At 43.0% G+C, this 21,061-nt stretch overlaps 1 protein-coding gene across 1 annotated transcript in view; it reads right to left on the minus strand.

Annotated features, from left to right (window-relative positions):
- Positions 1-8,113: 8,113 nt before the first annotated feature.
- The window catches only part of LOC143768728 (sushi, nidogen and EGF-like domain-containing protein 1), a 73,357-nt gene continuing 60,409 nt past the window's right edge, over positions 8,114-21,061 (minus strand). The window contains exons 5-8 of the mRNA XM_077257382.1: positions 19,940-20,227; positions 18,489-18,608; positions 17,209-17,359; positions 8,114-8,330 (exon numbers count right to left, since the gene is read on the minus strand). Coding sequence (XP_077113497.1) covers positions 8,299-8,330; positions 17,209-17,359; positions 18,489-18,608; positions 19,940-20,227 — 591 coding nt within the window. The 3' untranslated portion in view covers positions 8,114-8,298. The remainder of the gene's footprint in view (positions 8,331-17,208; positions 17,360-18,488; positions 18,609-19,939; positions 20,228-21,061) is intronic.

The following is a 21,061-nucleotide window of genomic DNA, read 5'->3' on the forward strand; positions in this document are numbered from 1 at the left end:
GGCCAACAGTTGGTCTATGGGGACCTCCCGACTCCACCAATATAAGATTACAGAAATGAGTAAGATCCAGAATGTTGGATTTCCAACTGCTCCGAGAGATAAACCACTTAGTGGAGTCTGGCAGTGTCTCCTATAGAGAACACAAGATCACTATCAGTGTATCAATAACAGTGCCCTTATAAAAATGATGAAAAAAACGGAGTCTACAGGTAGCGCTGTAGGGAAATTATCCTTTTAAACGCGCGTCGGGGTGCGCTAATACAGGACGTATGAATTGCTGCTCTGCACATTGAACTTTGGTTAATATATTATACCATATTTGGATCTATTATTGCACTTATAAATTATTTGAATATATAGTTATATATTTACACCAGTCTTAGGTGTGTATTGCTGCTTTGCACATTGCACTTTTTTGGTGAAATATATATGTTTTTTTATCATTGCTTTGTTATATTTGCACAATTTTCACTTTTTGAGGGATTTACTCATATATAAATTGGGTCGGCCAGAATTATTAAGTTGTGAAACGACTATTTGGTGTTGTTCCTAGTCCTGTTATGCGCACAGACATCTGTTGTTTTATTTTTGCCATCAAAATTATATAAAGGCATTTTATAATCTATTCCTGTGTGGTGCCTCCCTGGTAATCTATAGATTGGTTGTTTGTGCTTGTTCTTCCGGGTTTGGTGGCTTCCACCTTTTTCATAGAGCACTGGATTATTGTTGCTGTATTTTTACACATTTCTTATATTATTTTATATATTTTATTGGAGCTACTTTCGGTGCATCTGTGGTTTTAACATACCCACAATTTTGGAAAGGTGCCAACAATTTTGGCCAGCCCATTTTTTGGGTGTTGTGTGAAACTGTGTCCAATTTGCCTTTTTTTCTCTAATTTTTATGTTATTCCAATGCAGACATAGGCAATAAATATGTGTATTAGAAAATATTTGTAATTGCAGTAATGTTCTGGGAGAAATACTTAATTTTCTGGAACACTTTTGGCTATGACTGTATGCTCCCTAAGGTTTGTTTACTTGCCTTGTAGTCCCTGTTATTATCACTGCACATTACTTTATGCACCGCAGAAGTCATGTTAATTGATGACAAATATCCCTTAAAGCTTCCTTGTGAAGAATGATTCCCTGAAGTCAATAATGTCCTTTGTACACTTGTATATTGGGTTCGTGGATACCTTGGTAAATTACTTGGGATGTTAGCTCGATAGTTCTACCACAAACTTATGGATGAATGTTTATTGGACCTTGATGTCTTCTCAAGGTCATGTCAGTCGCAATACATCTTTTTTTCACCAGTTTTTGACCTCCTTTGCCCCCATTTTTGTGTAGCATCTACCTCTACAAAGGCTATAACCATGATTCACAAATCTTAGGATGTGATGTAATAAGACTATGCATATATTAACACAGAGCACAATATATTTGCATTGGTTTGCCGAGTTTGGTGGTTTCCCATTCATTTTTTTTTGCCAATCAATACCCAATGTGCAAGTTATTACTTTCCAATAAAAAAAAGTTTTTTTGTAAATCTAGGAGTCCTTGTCCTGTGATTAATACACAAGGGTCCTTTGCTGTTGATCGCATTAGCCAGATACTGCATCAGGATGGCAACCGATGATTGACACAATTGAGGAGTCCACAACTTCTGTTGAACATATGGCCGTAATCTCTGTATGGCTCGAAGATTAGTCTCTAAATAAAAAAGAGAAGGGTCATTAGATTACAATATATGAGTAAATATTAGATGTGTAGTTGGCAGAAGAGTCAGAGTCAGGGTTGGATTGGTCTGAAAAAATTACTCTTAAGACTGGTCACTTCCGCAAGGGACTAGCAGTAGCTGATGACATCATGTGTGCAAGCCAAGATGTCTGCAGATTCGGCTGTTGATATTGCACACATCGTGCACATGCCCAGTGGGAATCTGTAGATTTGAGGTTATCTACTACTCCTTATCTCCCGATGTGGAAGTGAGTGCTTCTGGAATAGTTCAATAAGGTGCTTTGATAAGCCATCAGGATAAAATAAAATGTAAGATGTAGGGACAAATTGAATGAGCCTACAAAATGCAATAGTGCCTTTTTCAATTTAGTCCCTCTGCAGGCTGCTATTGGGTACATTCTGTTGGAAATTGGCCATTCTACAGAAGAGTGAAGCCTAGAACATGATGGCTGATAATTGCCAACCCTCGAGAAATTTCACATTACCCAGGGAGCTTACACTTACCAAGTGGAATATTCGAAGAATATATATACTTTGTCCACTGGCCCTACTAACAATAGCAACACTCAGTAAGCATTCAAGTTTGCTGTGGTTGGTGATGGTGTCCAAAGTTTGTAATCTGCCGTATTAGTCCACGGAATGTATGTAAATGGCGCCCCAGCAGGTGTCACTTTCCTCAGATGTAATCCTTTAAAAAATCCAGCTGTAGGTTCATGTGTGACGTAACAACAACTACAGTATGTAGCATGCACCAAATAATCCAACGCATTTCATCAGGGGAGCAGGAGAACGTTGCGGGCTTCTCAGAAACGCATTGGTTTATTTGATGCATGCTATGTACGGTAATTGTTGTGATATCACACTTACAATTACATTACTTTAGGTATAGTGTCTATTTATACTTATGTCACATATTCACTATATTTATATAGCTCTACTGGTTATCATGGTGGTCATATGGGTTGTATCCCAGTGCCAGATTTTTTCCTAGAAAACAGGTTCTGGAGCCATGTGCGCACTTTTAAATGTTTTTTTTTAATTTAGTAAGTGCAATCCACCTTTCTTCCTTATAGAATATGTGACATCTAATATTACAGTTTTATGGGAAGCATTTGCACAATCACTAGGAAACCACAGCAACGGAATAAAACATATCCCTAGTAGTCCCACAGTCTCATATATGTGTTAGTGCTATATGCAGCGCCCCAGAGTCCTGGTCATTGCAGCACTGATGCTCCGCCGCTAAGGGGGGCTATGGTACCTCTGATGGCACTGAAGGAGTTCACCTGACCAGGTATCACAGACACCAATACACTTCACAGTCTGGCCTCCAGGGGGAGCTAAGGGTGCTATGTATTAGGCCACTCCTCACAATCTGGTAAAACTGGGGGTTAGATAGGAAGTTAGTCAGAGAAGCTGACTGGGTTGGAACCATGCAACATCCTGTGGCAGAGGGTGTTGCAGGGGAAGATTCAGGGGGGTCCCTGTCAGGGGTGGGATCCTGACAGAGGCCTAGCGAACAGAGAGAACGTTACAGGACCGCGCCTGCACTTCATCGCGGCGGTACCCCAAGAAAGGACAAGAAGCGAGGTTTATTGTGCTGAGTGAGAAACGAGATCAATGCAACAAGGAGAAACACCAGTAGGAGTCGTGCTGTAAGACGAGGCAACATCCTACTGAGGCGCGCAGCCGGTGGCCGGAACGCCGAGGAAGTATTGAGCTCCAGGCCTTACTTCAAACCTACGGCAGGACAGTCAGTTATAGGCGGGCTGTCTCACCCAAAATCACCTAAGCAGACACAGGGGGCAACATCTGGAGAGGGGCGACTCTAGGGTCCCGGAAGACCTCCGAGCCTACCCGTCAAATGGGTGCGTCCTAGCCATATCATCTGGGGGACGAAGCAGAACATCATAATCGAGTTGTGAGGGAACTTCAGAAACAGACACAACAGTTGTGGGGACTATCCCGTAAGCACAGCAGGGGAGGACCACAACACACAAGCGCTAGAAGGTAGGCACAGATTTCCACCTGCAAAGGGAACTCTGGAGGTGCCATTGGACCGGCCGGACTCACGCAGCCCGGTTAACCGTATTCCGAACTGAGGATCCTGAAGCCTTCAGTAAAGAGGTAAAGAGACTGCAACCTGGTGTCCTTGTTATTTACTGCGACCTGCACTGCACCATAACATCATCACCATCCACACCTTTCAATGGACGCCCCTCAGCAGGGTCACGGACCAGGTCTAGCCACCGTGACAACCCCAGAACAGAGACTCAGAGGCCCGGTACCGGGTACCCCTCGGCCCTGCGGCAGTGGGGGCGCTCCAACTTGGCGTCACGAACAGGATCTACTTAAGCCTGAAGAATCAGGTCATGTGTGCCTTGGAACCGTGATTTATTGTACTTGGACTGTGACTTATTGCAAAGACTGTGTATTGCCACTTGCCGCCAAAAGTTCCCGCCAAAACCCGCCGCCATTGCAGCACCACAGGGAGCACAGAGGAAGAAGAAGGGCGTGCCATGGGAGGAGACTACCAAAGCGGCGCCAAAAGCAGTGACCGCCCCCTCCGACTCCTGCTGCGAGATGATGACCTGCCCAGCAGCAGAGGAGAACCGCCCCCTGATTTGCAACGGCGGGAACGAGGTGAAGAAGGAGCTCGACCTCGGAGACATGGCGGAGTCAGGTGCATGCACGGCTGCCGATCTCAAGACAGCGAAGATGATCAGCGGGTGCCCGAGCGACGGCGAAGTGATCCCGGCTTGCCCTCACCCACCAGAGGCGGACCCGCATCCACCGCAGCCGAAGGATCTGAACTCCTTGGAGCCACCGGTGGAGGAGCCGAGCCTACCTATCCCGACCACGGAGCCAGCAGATGCGGAGCCATGGAGAGCGGAGCCACATCGAGAGGCCACCTTGGAGGAGCCGCGGTCCGGGCTGCAGCCGATTCCAGTGTCCTTGTCAGCGGAACGGATCGACATTGGTGGAATCACATCAGGCGCAGGTATGGAAGGCGTCCCTACTCCCCCGGCCGATTCTGCTCCCCCGACCGATCCTGCTCTCCTGACCGATCCTGCTCCCGCGACCGCTCCTCACTCCAACAATAACCGTTTCTTCTCGGCGGAGCGGGTGATCCTCACCCCCGATGTGATGGGGAAGCTGGTACCTCCACTACCGACCAAGATGGGAGAACCCATAGACGTGAGCCCAGACGGGGTGATCCTCCAGTGGGACACCCCCTGGATCGGGCCAGATGGAGCCCGGGAGGAAGGCCTCACCCTTGCTGTGCTCACTTGGGAACAATATAAACAATGCCTGATCCTACATTGGAAAAACCGAAAAGAGACAGAACAAACTGATGCGCCGAAAGAACGACACCCAAAGCCTGCGCGCGGCAGGAAAGACGTGGTAAAGCGGGGAACTGTGCTGGCCTTTCACCCAAAGCGGGGTTGGGGCTCCATACAGGAACCGGGACTACCGACTGACGTCTTCGTTACCAGTTGCAAAGTGAAGACTCCTTTCTGCAACCAATATGGTGACCCACTATTGCAAAGGGGGGACCAGGTGACCTACACCCGCCACCGGAGTGCACAAGGATGGTGCGCTCGGAACGTCCAACGATGTGGGCCTGAGGGGGCGTCACCTGTTGCCTCGACCATGATTGAACCAGACTTGACAGATCTTGCTACTATCGCCACCGTACGCCTTGTTGCGGCTACTGAGCTTGCAGCTAAGGTGAGCCTTCGAATCCAGACACCGGGTGACCTGACTGCACCCGAGAGACCAACCACCAACACTGACACCACATCAGCCGGGGACCAGGGGCCGAAGCCTGTACGGTCAGGAGATGTCCACTACCGGCTGATGTCCTGTAACATACTATGAAGCCCTAACGCTCGACAAAATTGTATATAGTTAACTGTCTGTCTTTCTATGTGTTTTCTTGCTGCTACAACCCGTCTAGGGTTAACTCTTAAAGGGATCCCTTAGTTTACCCGGGATCCCTATTTTGCCTTTTTGCTTTTGTTTTTCGTTCATCATTGTTGAAAAGAACTGCTGGATCATGAACACTGCATGATTACAAACTTATTGTAAATAGTTTGCACCTTCTTAAAGGTGCCCTCTACTGGTTTTACAAAGAAAAGGACTCTTTGCGAAGAAACTGTTCCTGTAAGCAGTATCAGAGTCCTTGCTGCATATGGACTTGCAGCTTGAGAAGTTGCACTACCTCTGAGAGACTTGGTCCCTTCTTAAAGGGGACGTTCACCAATAGCACTTAAAGTCGAATAATGCTTGCATGTAAAAGTTATATGTAGTTAGCTAGTTAATTGTAAGAAATGTATAATAATGTGTTAGAAAATGAGGACAGGAAGTGAACCCGTACGGGGTTAGTCAGTGAGTCCTCCTAGGAGCCATACAGAGATGGCTCAGTGATCTTGAACTAAGAGAAGGTTGATAAGTTCTATACTGTGTATAGTAGCAGAAAGGCAGTAGGCCCGGGTGGAAAGGGGCGGTCCTGCAACAGAACGAGAGGCAGTAGGCCTGGGGCAGATAGACAGGCGGTCCTGCGGATGTAAAGGTGGAAAATGAAGAAAAGTTGATTAGCCTTATAGTGTTTTATAAGAAGGTCTTTAGTGGATTCAGCGTGTACGTCCTTAAAGGCAACGTTAAATTATTGTTCAAAAATTTGCACTTAGTAGAATACCCGGTTGGGTAAGAAAAGTTATTTATAGTATGTTATTTAAAGTATTTAACCATGTTTGTAACGTTCAAGTGTCCTCACCTCCCATAAAGGGAAGCTCTGTTCAAATTTGCTTATTGTTATTGCATTTCAAAATTGTATGTCTTTTTGCTGACGTGTATTGTTGTTATCTTCCCAGTCCAGGAGTACTGGATTTAACCGGGGGGGAGTGCAGCGCCCCAGAGTCCTGGTCGTTGCAGTACTGATGCTCCGCCGCTAAGGGGGGCTATGGTACATCTGATGGCACTGAAGGAGTTCACCTGACCAGGTATCACAGACACCAATACACTTCACAGTCTGGCCTCCAGGGGGAGCTAAGGGTGCTATGTATTAGGCCACTCCTCACAATCTGGTAAAACTGGGGGTTAGATAGGAAGTTAGTCAGAGAAGCTGACTGGGTTGGAACCAGGCAACATCCTGTGGCAGAGGGTGTTGCAGGGGAAGATTCAGGGGGGTCCCTGTCAGGGGTGGGATCCTGACAGAGGCCTAGCGAACAGAGAGAACGTTACGGGACCGCGCCTGCACTTCATCGTGGCGGTACCCCAAGAAAGGACAAGAAGCAAGGTTTATTGTGTTGAGTGAGAAACGAGATCAATGCAACAAGGAGAAACACCAGTAGGAGTCGTGCTGTACGACGAGGCAACATCCTACTGAGGCGCGCAGCCGGTGGCCGGAACGCCGAGGAAGTATTGAGCTCCAGGCCTTACTTCAAACCTACGGCAGGACAGTCAGTTATAGGCGGGCTGTCTCACCCAAAATCACCTAAGCAGACACAGGGGGCAACATCTGGAGAGGGGCGACTCTAGGGTCCCGGAAGACCTCTGAGCCTACCCGTCAAATGGGTTCGTCCTAGCCATATCATCTGGGGGACGAAGCAGAACATCATAATCGAGTTGTGAGGGAACTTCAGAAACAGACACAACAGTTGTGGGGACTATCCCGTAAGCACAGCAGGGGAGGACCACAACACACAAGTGCTAGAAGGTAGGCACAGATTTCCACCTGCAAAGGGAACTCTGGAGGTGCCATTGGACCGGCCGGACTCACGCAGCCCGGTTAACCGTATTCCGGACTGAGGATCCTGAAACCTTCAGTAAAGAGGTAAAGAGACTGCAACCTGGTGTCCTTGTTATTTACCGCGACCTGCACCGCACCATAACATCATCACCATCCACACCTTTCATTGGATGCCCCTCAGCAGGGTCACGGACCGGGTCTAGCCACCGTGACAACCCCAGAACAGAGACTCAGAGACCCGGTACCGGGTACCCCTCGGCCCTGCGGCAGTGGGGGCGCTCCATATACATGTGTACATTACATGCCGAATCTTTAATCCTAAATACAGTTATGGCAGAGAACTCTTTAAGATAGCAGAAATTAGGATATGGTATAGGGTAGATACTTTTGTTTAGCACTACAGTCCCCGAAATAGATCCCAAGGATTATAGAGACTACATTGTCCTCCCATTATAAAGTAATATGTAGATAGCCTTCTATTATATGAAGTGCTCTACTTTATCGTGAAGTCATTTAGTAAATCTTGTTGCAGTGAAACCCATTGATTGTGAGCAACAGAACCACGGCAAGGTCCTTCCCATGTCTGTTGAAAAATATTGATGGAGCTCCACTCCATGTCCTTATATAGGACACCAGTATGGGTTAATAACACAAAACATACCTGGCATCAATGGCTGAGATTTTTACCGCATCCTTCCATGCATCTCCAGTAGTGTAAGGTACTGTCGTGGGTACATAGATGACGTTTTTTTCCTCTATATTTTGAATGAATGAGCTCCAAGTATAATAACATGATACATTTCATAAAGTTCTTATCCAAGTAAAACAATAAGCTAATAGATGTAAAAATATAGAGAGAATGCAGTAAAAAAAACATGTCACAAACCATCTTGACTTATCAGTGAGGTGTAAATTGCAAAAATAATGAAAGCACAGAAGTTTACTAAATGCAAATGTAAATAACTGTGACATAATCAAAGGTGACATCATCAATGCTGAAAACAGTATGAAACGTGAAAGAGAAATATACCGGTAATCTAAAATGTTTTTTTGTTTTCCACAAAGTTTACTTCATTATTTATTTATTAAATTCTTTATTTAAGTTTTCAATAAACATAAGGAAAACATGTTATAACAAACATAAGCTCTCGTGTCAGAAATACAGATGGTTCGTTGTTGTATAATAAGTTCATAAGACAATCAAGAAAGACTGTATCATCAATATATACTCGTTAGATAATAATAACAGTTGAGCATACAAAACAGAAAAAACAAACATTCCAGGACCATAGAAACTAGCCCTAGGTATCAATATGAACTATACAAGATATTTGTAAGGCTAGGAGGTGTGACAGGAAGGACTAAAATATCACAAGTAAAGTTGTTATCAGATTGAAGAGGAGGAATGGAGGCAGTGCGCAAAAAATTGTTGCAAACGTGGAGGCGGGTCGGTCATCGCGTCTTGACGCTAAGATTCGAGCTAAGGAGTATAGAAGGAACTATTGGTAGGGAATTTGAAGGGACAATCTTCAATTTAGATTTCTTATCCTAGAACTAGGAGTGGGGGATGAAAAAGAAACCCAAGGCAGCCAAGAGGCATTGAACTTCTCGTGGGTACGTGTCTCCCAACTGGATAATTCCTCTAAGCGATAAAGGTCTTGAACTTTAAGGGTCCATTCATTGAACGATGGAGGGGTTGTTTTTCTCCAGTGCATTGAAATCAAATGTTTTGCAGCTGCTAATAGGATGGGTAGTAAGCCGTGTTTCTTTGGGTTAAAGGAGGAGGAAGGAAGGGAAAGCAAAACATCTTGAGGAGCTAGGTCTCGATCCATTAGGCCCATACTATGGAGAGATTTGTTTATGTCTGTCCAGAACTGCTTTAGCTCCAAACAGAACCAGAAAATATGAGCCAAGGAACCCACGGATCGAGAGCATCTCCAACACAGCGGGGAATCCACCAGTCCCAAATGAAACAGCTTTTCTGGGGTTCGGTACCACCTAGATAGGATTTTAAATGAATTCTCTTGTAGTAGGATACACCTAGAGAACCCGTGAGAGTTGGCAAGTACCTGTTGGGTTTCCCGGGAGGACAATGTCACCCCCAACTCCGTTTCCCAAGAGGAGAGATATAAAGGCTTAAATTGAGTTGGGCTTTTGACGAGGTTCGCGTAAAGTTTAGAAACCAGTTTGGGGATTGGGGATTTCAACTTCACTAGTAAATCGAGCCAAAGCCATTCTGATGAATGACTTACCTTGGCTCTAAAATTCGTCAATATGCGACATATGTGATATTTTTGGAGGAAATTAGTAGGTTGTTTTGTGGCTTTGATTGGCCAATTATCTTTGCAAGGTACTTGATTTGATAGGAATTGAGAAATTGGGGCGTCTGGAAGTGATGCCCAGAGTCCATATGTGTCCTCATATGTAGGGTCTACCAACCATGGAATTATCCCAATCGGAATACTGTCAAGAAAGTGACAGTACGGGAGCCGATTTGGTATGAGGGAGCGTCTTATAAATAAAGTATTATTTAGGATCTCATCAAGTTTTTTATGTGGGCAATTAAAAGACGACCAGAGATAGAGATTAACCTCTTCGCCCAACAGGGCAAGTTCTAATTTTGTGTTGAGGTTTTCTGGATTAGGTTTTAGCAAGTTTATCCATCTAGCGAGATGTATAGCTTTATAATAAGTTTTGATATCTGGAAGGCCCAGACCGCCCCTACCTCTTGGAAGAGAGAGAATTTTAAAAGGGAGTCTGGCTTTTTTGTATTTCCATATGAAATGAGAAATCAGTTGGTTGGCTGAATGGAAGAATGAATTGGGAAGGGGTATAGGAACCATGTTCATGGTATAAAAGATTTTTGGGAATATGTAGGATTTAATGACATTTATTCTTCCCATCCAAGATAAGTAGGGTAGATCAAAATTTTTTAGATCTGCTTGAAGCCGTGCCAGTAGGGGAGTGTAATTGCATTTGTAAAGGGAGGTGGGGTTAGCTGTTAGATAAATTCCAAGATATTTTAGTTTTTCTGAGGGCCAATTAAAAGGGGTGCTTTCTTTTAATTCTAGAATATCTGAGGTCCTTGCCGAGATGTTTAATGCTTCAGATTTGTTTGCGTTTATTTTGAAGTTAGAAATCTCGCCAAAGTCATCAAACAGGGACATTAATTTCGGAAAAGATGTTTTGGGGTTGGAGGTCAAAATTAAAAGATCGTCGGCAAAAGCAGCTACTTTGACCTCTAATTTACCCATCCTAAGTCCTTTGATCTCGTTATCTTGTCTAATCTTTTCCATCAGGGTCTCCATAACCATGATAAATAGGGAGGGTGAGAGAGGACAGCCCTGCCTGGTGCCGTTTGTTATGTTAAAAGGTTCAGAAAAAATACCATTCACCCCGACTTTAGCAGATGGGTCCACGTAAAGGGACATAACAGCGTCTATAAAAGCTGTTGGGAAGGCAAATTTTTTTAGCGTGCAGACCATGTATCTCCAACTGATTCTGTCAAATGCTTTTTCAGCATCAGTTGACAGAATAGTCAGTGGAGTCTTAGTTTTCGTTGCATACGAAATAGCGTGAAGAATTTTAGTGGAATTGTCTTTGCCCTCACGGCCTTTCACGAAACCCACCTGGTCAGGGCAAATAACTCTGCTCAAAACACCACTCATCCTTGAAGCCAACACTTTAGCCCACAATTTCATGTCCGAATTGAGTAATGAAATAGGGCGGTAATTACTACACAGGCTGTCATCTTTTCCCTCCTTCGGTATGATGGTAATGTAAGCCTCTAATGCTTGGCGAGGTGGAAGCTTCCCTTCTAAAAAGGAATTAAAAAGATCTACTAGGTGGGGGAGAAGGATATCAGAAAACTTTTTGTAATAGCCCACCGGGAAACCGTCAGGGCCAGGTGCTTTCCCATTCGGGATCGTTTTTAAGATATCACTTAGTTCTTTAAGTGTGACTTTGGTCGTGAGAGCTTTGCAGTCTTCAGGGGAAATTGTTGGGAGGGAAAGAGGAGCCAAAAAGGCTTGAATTTTAGCCGTGGCCGACGAGTAGTTATGCATGTCATCAGAAAGGGGCAAATTATATAGGGATTCATAGTATTGCCGGAAGGTCTCGGCAATCCCTTTTGAGTCCACTACTCTCTTGTTTGCCGTCGTAAGGATGCTAGTTATGAATTTTTTCTCTTTTTGCTTCTTTAACATTTGTGTGGTGAGTTTCCCACTTTTATTGCCATGTAAATAAAAGCGGTGTTTGCAATACATAAATAATTTAGCCGAATTTACATTTAGCAAGTCTTTAAGTTTGTTACGAAGGAGACTAAGTTCTTGGTATGATTCAGATGATTTAGTGCTTTTATGTGCGCGTTCTGAAATAGTTATTTGGTGAAGGAGAGATTGGATTTCTTTTTCTCTTTGTTTTTTAGTATATGAACTAAGTGAAATGAGTTCTCCTCTAAGGACAGCTTTATGTGTTTCCCATATAATGGGAGTAAGTTGTCCCATATTTATGTTCTCAGTAAAGAATTGAGAAATGATAGTTTTGAGCTTATTTACATGTTTTGGGTTATCAAGCAACGACTCATTAAGTCTCCAAGTCATAGCAGGTCTGGGTAATGTTGTGATGAGGATTTCAATAAAGACAGGAGCATGATCTGATAAAGTGATTGCACCAATTTTAGAGGACTTTATTAAGTGTAAGGCCCGAGATTGTATTAGAAAAAAGTCAATGCGATGATAAGAGTTGTGTGGGGGAGAGAAGAAGGTATAATCTTTCGTGGTAGGGTTAAAGCTGCGCCATGGATCTATTAGTTGTAACGAGTTTAATTTATTTAAGAGTTTTTGTCTCGATTTTTGAGTTAGAGAGGAGGAGCCGCTGGAAGTGTCTAAAGTGGGTTGTAATGTCATATTTAGGTCTCCACCTATAATCAGTAAACCCTCCTTGAAAAGCTGTAGAGTATCCAATGATTTGAGGATCCACTGTGTCTGATTTATGTTTGGGGCGTATAAATTAGCTAAGGTTATTCTCGTATTTGCTAGAAGTCCTTTTATAAAAATGAATCTGCCTTCCGAATCAGTCAGACTATCTTCAAGTGTAAACGGCAGACCTTTTTTAAACGCTATACTAACCCCCTTAGAAGCGGAGGAAGAACAGCTATTGTACCATGTTGGGAATGAGGAGAAAGACATATTTGGAGTTCTCCCCAATTTAAAATGAGTTTCTTGAAAAAAAACTATTTGTGTTGCTTGTTTTTTAAGTAATGTGAGGATCTGACTGCGTTTTGCGGGAGAATTCAAACCTTTCACATTGAAAGACGCTACTGTGACCGCACCCACATCTACTCGATTAGCCGCCATCCATTCCTTCCTCAAAGTCCCCTGTCACACCATGGAACCTGAAAAAATAACAAAACAGGGTGATTAACCAACTATATACAAAATAGAATTCGCTTATCGCAGGGGGGGGGTACATGAGCCCAAACATAAGCGAAGGAAGGTCCAAGTGGTGACCTCTTATCATTAAGTTATCTTAAAGACAAAAAACACGTGAACTTAGCAATAAAGCTATTTTCGAGATATTGGTAAAAACACTAGTATTAAGATAAAGAAACATAAAACATCTAATAATGTAGAAGAATTCTCCGAGACCGGAGAGAAAGAACAAAGACTCCAACATCACCATTCATTACAATAAGAAAAGAAAAGCATTGGTATTCAGGGGCAAACTGTAAAACATGCCCTACTTAAAAAGAACCAGACCAGCATTCTTGACCCATTTCAGGTTGGAAGTACTTTAGAAGCGGTCTTCTTCGGCTTAGGAGAAGCATTTTTTTTTTTAACCAACCATTCTTGTGGTTTGGTCAGTTTAGGGAAGTTCCATCCTGTATCAGCTGGCATCCAAGAAGGGATGTCAATCGGCGATATGTCGAGAGTCGACCAGGCCTCTCCCAGATCTTCCGGGGAGCGTATTGTAATTTGGCGGTTGCCCACCGTAATGGCTAGTCCGAAGGGGTAAAGCCACCTGTATATCAGACCACGTGACCTCAGTTCCGCTAGGAGTGGTTTAAGCACTCTCCGTTTAGCCAGAGTAGATGGGGCGAGATCTTGGAAAAGTTGCAATTGAGCACCTTCATAAGAGGTATTGTCCTTTTCTCTTGCGCCTGATAGAATTGCTGCGGTGTCAACGAAGCTCAGGAGGCCGCAGATGATGTCTCTTGGTGGCTCTCCCTGTTTAGGTTTGGGTTTAAGGGCACGATGAATTCGCTCAATGACAATGGAGTCCGCCCTTTCCTTCCCCAGGAGGTCAGAGAAGATTTCTCTGGCGACCTTGTCCAGTGACTCGCGGGCAAAGGATTCAGGGACACCTCTCAACCTGATGTTTTTCCTTCTGCTGCGATTTTCCTGGTCTTCCGCAGCAAGAAGGGCAGTATTAAGATGGTGCTGTTGTTGTAGGAGTTGGTCACGTAAGGATAAAATAGCATCAGTCGCTTCCATGTTGGCCGACTCTAAAGTTTCTACTCTCTGGCCCATATGCTTTAAGTCTGCACGCAAACCAGAAATTTCTTCTAAGAGTGGCTGCATAGTTTGTGCAAGTAACTTTTTCATGAAGGCTCTAGAGATTGGGGCTGAGTCTTCCAAGGTGGTTTCACAGTCCGAGCCCTCTCCGCTAGAATCTGAATCTTCCAAGGTGTCTGGAGAGATGTGTCTTTTAACTGATTTTTTTGAGGGAGTCTGAGGCATTTCTGTTCCTTTTTTAAGATATTTTTCTAAATTTCCATGTGTTTTACGAGCTTGGTTATCAGCAAGAGTTTTAGCTGAAAGTTTATCACGCTCTTTATTTGTTCTACCCATAATAAATTTTCTGAAAGCGTGATATGCAATGGTCACCACTTGAACATTTGAATGAAAGTTATTAAATCATTGTTGAGTGTAAAGCGATTTTCTACTGTTTGAGCATAAATTTGTGCTTTGTAGCTAACCGGCTTTTCCCGGGGATATAGAGCAAAATAAACAGCAAAATGAACAGCAATTTGTTGGAGCAGCAATTCCTCCAAATCACCAGAAGATGTCAGTAGAGTACTGCATAAATCCCACTAGTTCACTGTTTGTAGATATGAGTAGATTGCAGGAGAGATATAACAAGATTTATGTTTTATAGGTGAAAAAACAATTTGCTCGTTAGTCGGTCCTAGGCACAGCACCGTCTACTGAAGAGAATTAGCACTGTCTCAATTATATACACTGTTGTGCCAAAGAGATCCAGAATTGTCAGCAGCTTAAAAGTTAAATATAATTGCGGTGCCTTACTATTTGCTCCCGTTGTCTCCGGGCATGGGGGAGCAAAGGGAAGTAGTTAACAAGTCTTCAGGGCAAGCAAACCAGTAGGAGATAGACCATTAAATCTCCCTGTCAATGAGTGCAGAGTCTCCTTACCGCATCCGAGACGGGTCCAAGATGGCGTCGGTGCTAAATATTCCCGCGCTTCCCCAGGGGCACCTATGTCGGTAACCCACCGCCAGAACAGAGGGGTCGCACATCAGAGGGGCAATCGGATCCCACAACTCACTGGCTGCACCGCACCGCCCCCCCCGGACCCCCGCGTCCAGAGGCCAGAAATGAGAGCCAAGAGGGTGTAAGACCGGACTCCGCAGGTCCTCCTTCCCAGTCCGCAGCAGCAGGTATGTATAAGCGCTGAGCCGGAGTGAGGGGATGGGAGCGGCGCCCAGCAGCAGCGCCTCCGTGAAGCAGCCCCCTCCGGTACAGGGCTAATTCCAAGGCGGCGCCGCGTCACACCACCACCTGTACCTCTTCCCCGGAGCTCAGCAGGTCCACGGTGTTCTCGCCAGCCAAGGGGTGCGTCGGGGCCGCAGGGCACACGCCTCCTTCAGTCCTACCTTCTCCCGGCGCCGCAGGACAGACCCTGTGTCTCCTCAGGACGCTCTAGGCGTTTCAGACAGCCAGGGCTCCAGGTGTAGAGGGAGGCGAGGGGAGATCTGCTGCAGGGAAAGGACCAGCCAGCGTTCCACACTGGGCTCAGCACCCAGCCCGCCCTCGGCGGGGGGGGGGGGATCCTCCAGCAGGTTTCAAGCCCACGTGTAGGCCTCGGGGCCGAAGTTCTAAATAAGGCCGCTGTGTGGAATAAAATAAGATGAAGGAGACTCCCGGGCTAATTAGGAGACGGATAAAGTCCTTAAAGTCAATGGGTGGCCTAATAAAGGACGTAGATTCGGCTGGATAAGGAAGGCCAGCAGAGGAGCTTAATGGAAGCACGTCCTGCTCCCTCAGATGCCAGCCACGCCCCCTAGTTTACTTCATTATTTGAACTTCTTCATCTTCTTTCCAATTTATGTTGCTTTAGTCAAAGTGGGATTTTATGTATTTTTTTTATATTTTAAGGCATTTTTCATTCCAATCTTGCTGAAGAATGCACTGGAGTACGATGCACCAACTTCAGTGAGAGACGTGGTCTCTTAAAAAATTGCGAGCATCTTTCAGGTTATTTGCCCTACTGTAAAAATATATAATCCTCTCTTGTAGTGTAAAAAGTGATTACTTTTGTGGTCGTGTTAGACCATATCCCCCCCATATGGTCCACCCACTTTAAACTTAGGCTGCGCTGAACAGGACTGACATAAAATTGTGAAAAAGTGGCAACATTTTTCAGCATCTTGTAGAAATGCAAACATTTTGCACCAATTCATACAGTTTTAAGGCAAATTTCTGGTAAAAACTGTTTGAAATAGGGGCATAAATATTTAGATTTCCCAAGAATTTATTTTAAGTTAGGAGAGGCTATTTGAATAGAAAACATCAAAAGTTTATAACTTTATTATTTACATATTGTTATTTTTGTATTCACTTTTTAAAGCAATAATATTTAACGTATTAATATAATAATTATAATGATGGAAATAATTTTTAAGATAAATTTTTGGTTAAGATTTTATACTTAACATTATTTTTTTTTACTTTCTTTTTAATTTTTGAGTCATCATCATCAATTGAAGCCTGATCTGGTAACTCTAAAAGAGTTAGCAACACAATTAAGGATATAGTGCGAAGAATATTTTATGACTTTAAGTAAGAAAGTTACACGGGAACTTTTTAAAGTCACTTTTCCTTGCATCTAGTTTGTTGTTATTTGCAACAAATTTAATAAAGTATTCATCTTTGATAAATTTGGTACATCTTTGAAATAGCTTCTGTCTAAAACTATTTCTCCACTTTTCAGTCCACGCCTCGAGTAGAATAGTGACCTTATTTTCCGCAACTTTTCCCAAAGTCACAAATCTTAAATTTGTCTTGGCCAATAATAAAAATAGCTAAGCGTGCCAACTTTGAAATTAAGTTTTCCAAAGTAGCGAGAATAGGAAAAAAGGAAAAAACTGAATGTTTTTGGGGCCCATGAAGAATGACACTTGAGGACCCGTATACACCTCTCAATAAATTACTATGACAAAGAAGTTGCCTTCTTACCTTTGTACTCTTACCTATATGTTTCTTTGCAAAATACAGAAATGGAAATCAATGATGAGATGTAAATGGGATTATAAAAAAAATATAAAATCTAAACAGAAATAATTTCTTTTAGTACGAGATATCTAGTACATGGATAAAACACCAGCCAAAAGTATTGTGCAGAAGATTCCCTTGGACATCAAGATACATAAGAAATCAGGAATACTGGAACTTCTCCGATTTTTATACTTACCTATAAATGTATCCGAAAACTGAATGACGCTCGTGTCTATATTGAACGCCCATCGTCCGGTAAGATTTACATTACTAGTCGCATTGACTTGAGTGATGTTGACTGTCAAGGATTTTGGAAGTTGGTAGCCAACATCATTGTTTAGACCTGCCTGGGTGGTAAAAGAGGAGAAGCAGAACTTAGAAGGTGTTAAGAGATGGCAAAAATCGAAAAAAAGAAAGAATTTATATATATATTTTACTAAAGGACCATGCAAAGGAAACAAAGAAGTGTCCAAAGAATCTACGTCTTGAAGAAGGTGGTGGGAGCCTCAAGATGTTGGCGGTCCAGGACATTTGTCCACTAGAATTCATCCCTGATCATGAAAGAATGTTGCTAATTTATGCTTTTATCCATACATCTCGGGTGAAGCTTCTCTTTCTCAATCAGATGAGAATCTAATATGTGCAGTTTCGGGATGAGCCTTGAACGTGAAGTCTACTTGGTCTACAAGGCTCCACTCAAAAATTGCATAATGTGCATGATTTAAGGATTTTTGGCTTTTTGTAGCACTTGGGGTGTAAGTTACCGGGAATTATTTCAAAAAGTCACTCTCTCATTTACAAGATATCGTAAATTAAAGAGGTCTGTCTTAGTGACATCATGTAGGCTGCCAGGAGTTAACGTTAAACAACTTTTCTTGGTTCCTTTGATCCATACATGTGGACGTGACAAAAGACTACTAGACCCGGCAAATTCAAAAAATGTACAATTTATTTTTGCCTAAAACAACTGCACCAGTTTATACATGATACATTTATCATCCAGAGAGGAATCCCATGACCTTGGGCTTGCGCATAATGCCTTGCAGCTATCGCATCACATGATAAAGCACAGCCAATCAGAAGATTCTATCATAGCCTGTGTAAAAGCAGAGGCAGGGAATGCAGCTGCCATTCTATAGTGAATCTAAATAGTGAAAGAACATCACGGCACTGAAGTGTAAATATGAAGTTGAAAAGATTTGCTCATGTAAAGTTGACAGGTTACTGTTTTTCATTTCCAGCCACACTCTTTCCCACACCATTATTTATTTATTATGCTTTGCTTATCTACCGCCATCATATTCCACAGCGCTTTACAGACATTATCATAACAGTTCCCATTAAGGCTCACAATCTAGATTCCCTATCAGTAAGTCTGTGGAGTTTGGGAGAAAATCTGAGAACCTGTGGGAAAGTCACGCAAACAAAAGGTGTGGATATATAGCAAATTAGGCATTGAGTAACTTGACTGCTTACAAGAGCTTGGGGTCCTTCCTGTACACCGTTCTTCAAGAATGGCCACTCCATGCTTCCATAATTGTACATCAGAAATGTGAGCTTCTCATCTGAGATCAACACGGCCTGAAAGGTGTTCGACTGTTGGTAAAAAAATATATATTACACATGGAACATCTATACAAAACTGAGCAATAATTTATCTTCTGCATAATGACAAAGATAAAGAAGCATGAAATATGTTTCTCTTTTTTAGCAGCCATCACGAGGGGAAGCATAATGCAAACTTTTTTATTTTTAAATTTGTTGAATGAACAGTATGCAGGGAGCTCCCCCTAGTGGTGGCTGCACACAGAATCTTATCATGTATCTCCGAATGCAGGGAGCTCCCCCTAGTGGTGGCTGCAGACAGGATCTTATCATGTATCTCTGTATACAGGGAGCTCCCCCAAGTGGTGGCTGCAGACAGGATCTTATCATGTATCTCTTTATACAGGGAGCTCCCCCTAGTGATGGCTGCAGAAAATATCTTGTCATGTATCTCTGTATACAGGGAGCTCCCCCTAGTGGTGGCTGCAGACAGGATCTTATCATGTATCTCTTTTTACAGGGAGCTCCCCCTAGTGGTGGCTGCAGAAAGGATCTTGTCATGTATCTCTGTATACAGGGAGCTCCCCCTAGTGGTGGCTGCTGACATATTATTATGATGTATTTCTGACATAGGTAGCTCTCTGGAAAAAAAAATAAAATGGGCAAAACCTGCAGTTAGAAAAGCTATTGCAAATCAATAATTATTACTTATGATTTTCCATCTTAGTTATTTTTTTAAGACAACATAAATTGTTATACAGCTGAGCCTAACACACCAGAAAATGCTAATTACAGGCATAATGTTTGAGAATACAGTGTAATAATAATGTGTTTTTTTCATTCAGCCAGAATTTGCGTCGTATTCATCAATCAGGTACGCCCATATTGCGTAAAATCCAGTTTCCAAGCCACTGTTCTTTCATGGCTGCAGTTTGTTTGCCGTGTCATGTATCACATTATTTTTAGAAGGGTAAATAAAAAAACAAACAGCAATTCTACCACTAATTTATTTGCTTTTATTTTTTTTACTTTCACTTTGCAGCAAAAATTGTTTTTTATTTCTGTGTGTCATAAAGTTTATGGAAATTTATTCAATTTTTTACGTTTTTTAACTACTTTTATAAAATAATAAAAAAAAACTTTTTCTTAAGAACATAATAAAATTGGGGTTAGGAGCCAAGCCTGGTCCATTACCTCCAGTGCTACTTCTGCTGCCTAAAGAAACGCTGGATAAGTTCTACTGATCTCATAAAACGCTGTTGCGCCACCTGGTGGCAGAAACCATAACTACAATATAGGGTACTTTAATGTTAAGTTCAGCATGTTTGGATTACATTGTCGCCTATTACTACACTTTACAATGTTACTATTTACTCTCTTACCTTTACAGATTTGTTTCCATGAAACGGCACGCGGTCCCACGTGGCAACAAGCATCCACTTAGCAGAGAACTTGTAAAGCTTGAAGTGAGTCTTAAGTTCTGTTGTTGCTTGCTGAAGCAGTGATGGATCGGACTCATAAATCTGACGGTAGTATATATACCCGGTTTTAGTAATATCCACGTCTGACCAGTAAGGAGCTAAAAATGGCTCCCAAACTGGTATGGGGAGAATCTGAGGCTGGTATTCCATTACCGAGTTACCAAAAGACAAGATTCCATTGTTCTCAAGCTGTGAAGAAGAAAGCAAATGAAAGCAGATAATCTAAGTAAGCTAGATGATAAATATACTTTTATTAAATAATGATTCACGTATGAAAACAGCAACATTGTCACCAGATAATCCCGTCCTCACATTTTACGACTATACAGAGACTGGTGTAAAAATGAGCAGAATAGTGAGTGCAGCTCTGGGGTATAATACAGGATGTAACTCAGGATCAGTAATGTAATGTATGTACACAGTGACTGCACCAGCAGAATAGTGAGTGCAGATCTGGGGTATAACGTATGTACATAGTGACTGCACAAGGAGAATAGTGAGTGCAGCTCTGGGGTATAACACAGGATGTAACTCAGGATCAGTAATGTATGTACACAGTGACTGCACCAGCAGAATAGTGAGTGCAGCTCTGGAGTGTAATACAGGATGTAACTCAGGATCAGTAATGTAATGAATGTACACAGTGATTGCACCAGCAGAATAGTGAGTGCAGCTCTGGAGTATAATACAGGATGTAAATCAGGATCAGTAATGTAATGTACGAACACAGTGACTGCACCAGCAGAATAGTGAGTGCAGATCTGGGGTATAATACAGGATGTAACTCAGGGTCAGTAATGTAATGTATGTACGCAGTGACGGCACCAGCAGAATAGTGAGTGCAGCTCTGGAATATAATACAGGATGTAACTCAGGATCAGTAATGTAATGTATGTACGCAGTGACGGCACCAGCAGAATAGTGAGTGCAGCTCTGGAATATAATACAGGATGTAACTCAGGATCAGTAATGCAATGTATGTACACAGTGACGGCACCAGCAGAATAGTGAGTGCAGCTCTGC

This window comes from Ranitomeya variabilis, chromosome 4, assembly GCF_051348905.1.
Source record: "Ranitomeya variabilis isolate aRanVar5 chromosome 4, aRanVar5.hap1, whole genome shotgun sequence".
Taxonomy (NCBI): Eukaryota; Metazoa; Chordata; class Amphibia; order Anura; family Dendrobatidae; genus Ranitomeya; species Ranitomeya variabilis.